At 32.4% G+C, this 9,244-nt stretch overlaps 1 protein-coding gene across 2 annotated transcripts; it reads left to right on the top strand.

The window, feature by feature from the left end:
• Positions 1-359: 359 nt before the first annotated feature.
• On the top strand, positions 360-4,024 carry LOC105775104 (probable LRR receptor-like serine/threonine-protein kinase At3g47570). 2 transcript variants are annotated; one of them, XM_052622748.1, is made up of 3 exons: positions 360-3,146; positions 3,276-3,704; positions 3,811-4,024. In XM_052622748.1, exons 1-2 carry the CDS (start codon positions 2,825-2,827, stop codon positions 3,683-3,685), a joined length of 732 nt encoding a protein of 243 aa, XP_052478708.1. In that variant the 5' UTR covers positions 360-2,824; the 3' UTR covers positions 3,686-3,704; positions 3,811-4,024. Both variants share the same exon structure in this region; 1 of them encodes a protein (XP_052478708.1).
• The last annotated feature ends 5,220 nt before the right edge of the window (positions 4,025-9,244 follow it).

Genomic DNA, 9,244 nt, shown 5'->3' with positions numbered 1-9,244 from the left:
GGGTGAAAACATATCTATGTCTTACGTTTCGTCTTCTCATATGGCTTAGTCATTGAGGTAATATGACTTTCTTTATGGAACAATCCTTGGTGTCTATTAAAACTTCACAGCTTAAGCTTAGTCATTGGGGCAATATGTCTAATGTCTTCCTTTTACAACGTTTCCTTCACGTTGATTGATGGCATTTAGAAAATAGCAAATACGACTTATTTATTGATTAAAGTATTGACCATAGTAGACGCATCTAAAGCAGGCCCACGCAAATTGTAGCCACATGACTTTCAAAGTTACAAAACTTAAACCAATTAACGGGAGATGGAACAGGATAATATCAAAGTTCAAAAACTGCATATATTGCACTCTAGTTGTTGTTGATGAACAAACTACTCTCAAATACAAACCAATCTCATCAAATAAGAAACTGATTCAAGTTGATGGAGCTATCAAGAAAGCATATGGTAGCGTCCAACTCTCGTTTCCTTGTTTACATTGAAGTCATAATTCTTCTGTCATTCTTCAGCTTGCCGGGTCTTAACTTGCTTGGTTTAGCAAGCCCTGTAGTTAGAGGAAATGACATTGATCGACAAGCTTTACTCCATTTCAAATCAAAGATAATCGGAGATCAACTTAAAGTTATGGAGTCCTGGAATAGTTCCATTCACTTTTGCCACTGGCATGGTGTTACTTGCGGTCGCAGGCATCAAAGAGTCACCAAGTTGGAATTGGAATACCTGAAACTCACAGGATCTTTATCACCATATATAGGAAATTTGAGCTTTCTCAGGGAGTTCAGTCTTGCGGGCAACAACTTCTACAACCAGATTCCTAGAGAAATTGATCGTTTGAGAAGATTGGAAATATTAATACTCACCAATAACTCCATTAGTGGTGAAATTCCTTCCAATTTATCTGGTTGTTTTAAGCTCACATAAGTTGAAATAGAAGGCAACCAGTTAACAGGAGAAATACCTACTTTCCTGGGTCTCTTGTCAAACTTGAAATACTTGAGTTTTGCCTACAATAGTTTGAGAGGGAGTATCCCACCATCGTTGGGAAACTTGTCATCTCTGGAGACACTTGCTTTGACAAGAAATTCATTAAGTGGGATTATACCTGAAGCTCTTGAACAACTGACAGATCTTTCATATTTCTCAATAGATGATAATGCAATATCTGGTACTGTTCCTGTCGCAATGTTCAACCTATCCAATATTATAATCTTTTCCATAGGGGGAAACAAGATTCAAGGTACTCTGCCTTCTGACTTAGCAATTACTATGCCATATGTTAATTTCTTTTCTGTAAGAGAAAACCAAATATCTGGAAAAATCCCTGTTTCAATATCCAACGCCTCAAATCTGAATATACTACAATTTGAGGGTAATAGACTAGATGGAGATGTGCCTTCTTTAGAAAAGTTGGATAAACTCTTTGCAATGCTCCTAGATGCAAACCATTTGGGACATGGGGGAGAAGGTGACTTGCACTTTCTTTGCACTTTAGTCAATAATACCAAACTAGAAGTGCTAGTTCTAAGTGAAAATAATTTTGGAGGGGTATTTCCGGAATGCATTAGCAATTTTTCTACCACCCTCTTACATTTAGTAATGGAAGAGAACAAAATATGGGGAAGAATTCCTAATGGCATTGGAAATCTCATCAATTTGGAGGTGCTAGGTATAAGTCAAAATCAACTATCAGGTCCCATTCCTATTGATATTGGGAGGCTTCAAAAGCTAACGATATTTGATGCTCGTTTAAATTTTCTCAATGGGACTATTCCTTATTCTATTGGAAACTTAACAATGTTAACCCTTGCTTTAGATTTTAACAATCTTCAGGGCAACCTTCCTTCAAGTTTAGGTGAATGCCAAAATTTGCTTGAAATGGGTCTTTCTCATAACAACCTTGGTGGACCAATACCCCCACAAATACTTGGACTACCATCAATGTCCATTTCACTAGACTTATCGTCAAGCAATTTGACTGGTGACCTTCCTGTGGCAGTAGAACAACTAAAACATCTAAGTGAATTCCATGTTTCCCAAAACAGGTTATCTGGTTTACTTCCAAACAAACTTGGTAACTGTGTAAGCCTAGAGAAGTTGTTCTTGGATGGCAACTTGTTTGAAGGGCCCATTCCTTTGTCTTTGAGTTCATTGAGAGGTCTTGAGGCACTGGACGTATCTAACAATAATCTTTCAGGTCGGGTTCCGGAATTTCTTGTGAGTTTTAGGGCATTAAAGTACTTAAATCTTTCTTTCAATGATTTTGAGGGAGTGATACTAAGTGAAGGAGTCTTTAAGAATGCAAGTGCTACATTTGTTGAGGGAAACAATAAGCTTTGTGGAGGCATCCCTGAGTTACACTTGCTAAGATGTAACTCGAAAACATCTTCAAACACTTCCCTTAGATTAATAATTGCAGTTGTTGTTGTGGTTTTAGGAGTGAGTTCGATACCGTTTTTTGTCCTCATCATGAGGTTTAGAAAGAAGAAAGAGCAACAACCGACAACAACTTGTGCAGAAAATTCGCTTCTACAGTTATCATACCTAAGCATCCTAAGGGCAACTAACGGATTCTCCATGCAAAATTTGGTTGGTTCAGGAAGTTTTGGCTTTGTATACAAAGGTGTTCTTGAAGAAAATGGAGCATTTATTGCAGTAAGGTGTTTAATCTTCTGAATCGGGGAGCTTCTAGGAGCTTCTTGGCTGAATGTGAGGCCTTGAAGCACATTCGACACCGAAATCTGGTCAAGGTATTAACAGCCATTTCAGGTTTCGATTATCAAGGCAATGATTTTAAAGCCTTGGTTTATGAGTTCATGGAAAATGGAAGCTTAGGGGACTGGCTGCATCGATCTACTGGCATGCATGAATTGGAGACAACGAGAAAATTGAACTTCTTTCAAAGAGTTAATGTGGCCATAGATGTTGCCCATGCACTAGAATATCTGCACCATCATGGCGAAACATCGATCATTCATTGTGATATCAAGCCAAGCAATATTCTACTCGATGAGGAAATGGTTGGTCATATAAGTGACTTTGGCTTAGCAAAAATCTTTTTTGGAGACAAGCTTAACTATTCTACTAATCAGTCAAGCTCCCCTGGGTTAAGAGGAACTGTTGGTTATGCTCCACCAGGTCAGTTCACTTGGTTCATTTCTTCCATTATTTAAAAGCAAAACATACAACCTAAAATCAATTTTTTAAATATTCTATAGCTTTCTCTGAAATTATTTTTGTATATAATTTGTGATGATTTAATTGCAGAATATGGCATGGGAAGCGAGTTGTTAACAAAAGGTGACGTGTATAGCTATGGTATCCTTTTGTTGGAGACGTTTACCGGAAAAAGGCCAACCGATGAAAGGTTCAAAGAAGGTTTAAGTATTCGCAACTTTGTTGAGGCAGCTTTGCCTGAACGAATGATCGAGATTATAGATCCCATTTTACTTCAAGAGAGAGTCAGAAGAGGAACAATTGCCGACATTATTCTTAGTGGGAACAACTTGAGAAATGATAGACATTTTTGGTGCTTGACTTCTATACTTGATATAGGACTTGCTTGTTCTTTTGAATCACCAAGTGAGCGTATGGACATGAGTGATGTTGTTATCAAGCTTTGTTCCATTAGGTACAAGCTTTATTCAACTCGATTACGTAGAGAGGTTCAAACTTAAATATGCTGCTCATCAACAGGTAATAATCTCATCTTAATGAACATTTCCCCTACTTTTGAGATAAATACTGTGTTCAAACGAGATAAAGAAAGAATAAGAGATTACTTGGTTTTCTTATGTTGTAGGAACCTTAGATGCCATAAGGATGGAGTTGAGAGGCTTAGTTCAGGAAAAGGGCTTCTTTATTAATGTTTTGTATATTCAAATAAGCTAAAAAAGCTAGTAATGAAACATTTGTTTTTTTAGTTTTCAAGTGATAGTTTGGAAAATGAGACTAATAATGTTGTTGAATTTTAAGTCTACAACTGATTGTATGAGTTATGCTATTGGACATGTCAATATTGTGGAAATTAATAGTTTTTTTTTTGTTAGTAGGATTTGAAAGTATGTGATGAATTATTCAACATGGATACATGATTAATTTTAACTATTTCTTCTTATAATTTTATAAAATAATTTATCAAAAGATTTTCATCTTAAACCCAGGAATTCTTAAGTGATATTTGATAAATTTAAGATATTATTTTAATTTTTTAAGTCTAAATTGAGATCTCTTTCATCAAAAAAATTTATAATTAAAAATTATGTGGGTGAAAGGAAAAAAATATTTAAACTCTATTTATAAATATTCGATCCTTTATTAAAAGGGCTTTGAAATAATTTTCTCGATTTAGCTGATTTCAAGTTTACTCGTGACACCAACTTAATTAATCATGTTATAAATAAATATACATTTATGTACTTCAATAATAAAATAGATACAAAATTTCTAATATATTAATAGTAAGTTTTTCCCAAGTTCAACCCATCAAGTATGAAATATTAATACGACTTTTTACTTACAATATTAATATGACTTTAGAAAATACATTTCACTTTTATCCAATCTAATTTCATTCGTAAATACGTTTATCTATAAATTATCAATTTTCAATTGTTTTTCAAGGAATGTTCATTTTCACTAAATAAATTATCATTTTTTAAAAAGAATCTTTGTAGAGTTACTGTAATAATTCATTACCATATAAATTGAGTAATTAAAATGATTTTTTTGATAATATAGATTACCCGCGTTTGATTCTAGTCACCCGACTTTTCAGCATTCAATCAAATATGACAATTATATTTTAAACAATTGCCTATTAAATCTTAATTCGATTGGCATAGGTATTGTTATCAATATAGGAGAATATGGATTTGAGTGCGTTGAAACGCATTATCTACTATTTATAGGTCGGGAGGGAATATGAGTAGTTCTAAACATTGTGTCAAAACGAACATATATGATTAGAACTTATAATAAGATTATTAAAAAAAAAAACTATATTTCAAACAATTCTTTAAGTAACTGGAATGAAAACTTGAGCTACTCATGTTAGTCAACAACTCCTATAGTTGACAAAATTTTTGTATAATTTATTAACAATTTTTTTCCCTTTTTTTTTTTGAATTCTAACATTTTTTATTTAATATTTTACATATTTAATAATTAAATATAAGACATTTTAAATTTATTTAAATTGAATTTGAGTGAAACGAAAATATAAATTTTTTTATCCAAAATCTGATCCACGCAAGCTACCAAGCAAATTACACAATCAACAGGATTTTCAACTTCAACTTCCCCTAACCCTTCAATGGCTGCGCTACACGCGGGGATAACTTCCTCTAATCAACATTTTGATTTTTGCAAAAAGAATTGGATTCAAATCCAACTCTGTTTATTGTTTTAATCTTATTTGGTATTAACAACAATTTTTTTAATCTTATATCTAAATGATTGCAAATTCTTTTATGTTTGTTATAAAAAATAAATTCTAAATCCAATAATTTTTCTTTTAAATTTCTTAAAAGGTGCGCGATCAAATAAAAATGTATATAGCCATAAGGAAACAGGTGTTTAATTAAATTCTTTTATATAATATTAAAAATTTTATTACATATGCATGCGTGTGAAAACCATATATTTAGAATACAGTTGTGTGCTTAGTAATAAAGTATGCACACACCAAAACAGGCTTTTAGCGGCGTTTTCACTATTGTCGCAAAAAATGCCGCTATTGACATCGTTGCTAACTTTTGCGGCGTTTATGAGAAAAAACGCCGCTAAAGATCATGTTCTTTTGCGGCGCTTTACCCACAAACGCCGCTAAAGAATATGATCTTTAGCGGCGCTTTACCCACAATCGCCGCTAATAACCACAAACGCCGCTAAAGGTCATAAAAAATAAAAAAATAAAATATTATAAAAAAACCACAAATCGAATTTAGAAATGTATAATTTAATTTGAAGACGTATTAAAATGGAAATTCATGAACAAGACGTATAAGGAATTGTGATCGAGGTACGTTGATACCAATAACATGATCAAAAGGACTTAATCATGTAAGGAAAACACATGGTTAGACAGATCTTTTTACATTTTAATACATCATAACCATAATTGGTACAATTTTATACCCTAATTGCTTGCACAATTGCAGTTTCGATTGAAGAACCTTGATTCCATTGACCTCCTGCAACCAATTTTATAGTTTAGAAATTAGAAATCCACCAGAGACGACATTGTAAGAAAGTGATACAAACCTTCGGGTTTGGAATGATCTCCATCTTGAGTGCATCAGCTTCCACAAGCCTTTTGATAGCATTTAGGTTGACCCACCTGTAACATTGATTATTAGTACTAAGCCAAACAAACAATTCTAACATGTTAAGGCAATATGACTTACAAATTGTTTGTATTGAAAATTTTAAACTTTTCTATAGACTTGAACTCATTGACCTGTTACAAAGAGAGAATCATGTCAGCCTCAACCATAAAGTTTAATTATGCCCCCAATCCAAACATTCATCTAAACGTTGATCTCATTGGAGTTTAATTCACAATATAACTTTAAAAAAAAAAATCTAAACATTCATCTCATTGGAGTTTTTAATTCTTTGATTTGCCTAAAAATCAAACAAACCAATCAAAATGAACCTGCAATACCTAAAAGCATAAGTTCATAAAGCCATAAACCCTACCATATGCTAAAATTTTCTAGTCCCAACATTCATAAAAGTGAAATTAAACAAGCATAGATGTAACGAAGCTTTGGTTAATTATCCCGTTGACTTTCTTTAACGTTTTAAAATTCACTAAAACTAAAGGCACCATGCAAACTAAAACATTATCTAGTAAAGAGAAACAAATGTAAAACAAGTGGTCTCCAATCAATGTATATATATATATATATTTAAAACACACAAAAATTAAGTAGTAATTATAAAGACAATAAATAAAAATCAATACCCACAATTAAAACATAAAATGCCAAACATCAAAGAGACTAAGGACAATATATATACTTATACAATATATAATAACTCTCCAAACACATGAAAAACTTAAAAAAAGAAAAAAAAGAAATATATATACCTATATCGGACAGTATGCATATCCACACAGATACATGAGTACAAGTATACAATACACACTAAAAGTATTAGAAAATAACATCAGTGATTAAGGACATTAATAGTAACATTAATAGAACATCATGGTTAGCTAGACTCTATGCTTATTTGAATGTGCAAGCTGTGCGACACCCTTTCATGCCCAATTGCTATAATACCAAAGATATACTTCCAGATAATGTATTTTTATGGAACTGTTTGGTTTTATTTTCAAGATAGCACCAAAGTATCTAATTAAAGTAGATGAATCAATGCAAAGAAATAATTAATATGAACCACAAAAAATCAAAACATAGTGTACTCTATAGGCATGAACATATCAAAGTGTTAATTCTTGAGCACATTAAGGTGAAATGACATCAGCATTGACCACAAAAGATAAAAGAAAGAAAGAAGCATATGCACAAAGTCACAGGGATAGAGAATGAGTAGGATGTTGGCAAAAAGAAAGTAATCAGCAATCAAAAAAGCCACACCTTGATTATAATTGGTTTTCCATCTTTCATTGCATTTTTTAGATCCCCATTCCACCCTAGGAAATAAGCAGCACAAAACAAAATCAATAGTGAATATACCTTTACAAAAAAATACAAATAAAACATATAAGAAGCTATTTGGGTCTTATATGTCTCTAGGCAATTCCTGCTTTTACATTTATAAGGAAAGAACAAAATTTCATCATAGCTAACTGGATATTTTAAAAACTACCTTTACGAACTATCCTGCATTCTCGACAAAATTCTGTAATCAACTCCTCGGAGGAACTAAAATCCCGTTCCCATACAGGAGTGGATGCCAATGGTGCACTGAAACAAATAAGATAAGTAAGCATTTTTAAATATATCCATTTGGTATGGATGAGATCTTAGCCATTTGGGGTTATAGATTTCAGTCTCCAGACATGGTTGATTTAGCAGCAAAAATCAATAGAAGGTACCATCTTAGCAGCAAAAACCAATAGAAGGTACCATCTTAGCTGCAAAAACCAATTAAAATCCAAAACCTAAATTCATGATTTTTTTGAATTTCTTTTTTGAGATTTTATACTACTCTTATGAACCCCAAAACCTAAATTCATGATTTCTATCATTCAAATCTTGAGAAACATAGTCTCATAAAAATCCAATTAAAATCGAATTCATTACCTGGAAATGTAATCATCATAAACTTGTAACAACTTTTGTTTATCAATTAATAAAATAAAACCTAAATTACACATCAAAATTTCATACTAAAAAAAACAAGAACATGATTTCATTGACACCAACAAAAAAGAAATGAAAGCATAACATTTACTTCAAACAGTCTTCACCAACAACATAACATTTACTCCAAACCAATGAAAGCATTCCCAATATAAAAGAAGTGAAAGCATTACAGTACCTTCGCGACGATGAAGAAAAATGAAACGATCGAAATCCCTATACACAGAGAAGATGATTTTAAGACATTTCAGGGTCATCAACAAATAACAAACAAAAAAATTAACAAAGACAAGAAAACCCAATGTTTAAATGCGCAGAATTGGGAAATCGAACCTTAAATACTAATTCCCCCGACGACAGAATCCGAATGTCTGGCCACCTTCTCTGTCTTCTCTGTGTGGGTTCTGTAAGTTTGCAAGAAATCGAAACAATGAAGCTTTTCCTTATAAACTGAAACACCAAAACACTGAAGCTTTTTAATTGAAGAATCACATGTAAGAAATCGCAGATAGAAAAAAGAATTAGGGATTTCGAAAGATAAGGGATTTGGGGCTTGGAGCGGGGATATAGTCCAAAACTGATTATATGTTTCAAACGACGTCGTTTTTTATTTCAATTTTTGCGGTGCTTACAGGGAAACGCCACAAATTTTACAACTTTTACAGCGTTTGGAGATAAAACGCCACTAATATTTAATTCGTCAATGAAACGGCGTCGTTTTGTTCAATTTTTATTATATTTTTTGCAGAGTTTATTGACAAAATGCCACTAATTATTCACTTTTTAAATATATATTAATAAGTTTATAAGTTTTCAAATTTTAATAGATTTATGAATTTGATACATTAATATGACATTATTTTTAAGCAATACATTACTATGACATTATTAATATTA

This window comes from Gossypium raimondii, chromosome 10 (genome assembly GCF_025698545.1).
Source record: "Gossypium raimondii isolate GPD5lz chromosome 10, ASM2569854v1, whole genome shotgun sequence".
Lineage (NCBI taxonomy): Eukaryota > Viridiplantae > Streptophyta > Magnoliopsida > Malvales > Malvaceae > Gossypium > Gossypium raimondii.
This window is presented reverse-complemented; position numbering and strand designations above follow the sequence as displayed.

What these genes read in the sequence shown, in the direction of transcription:
- LOC105775104 (XM_052622748.1), top strand. Translation starts at nt 2,825, where the DNA reads ATGGAAAATGGAAGCTTAGGGGACTGGCTGCATCGATCTACTGGCATG. An exon ending in TGTTGGTTATGCTCCACCAG is followed by an intron (nt 3,147 to 3,275) that starts GTCAGTTCACTT and finishes ATTTAATTGCAG; the next exon opens with AATATGGCATGGGAAGCGAG.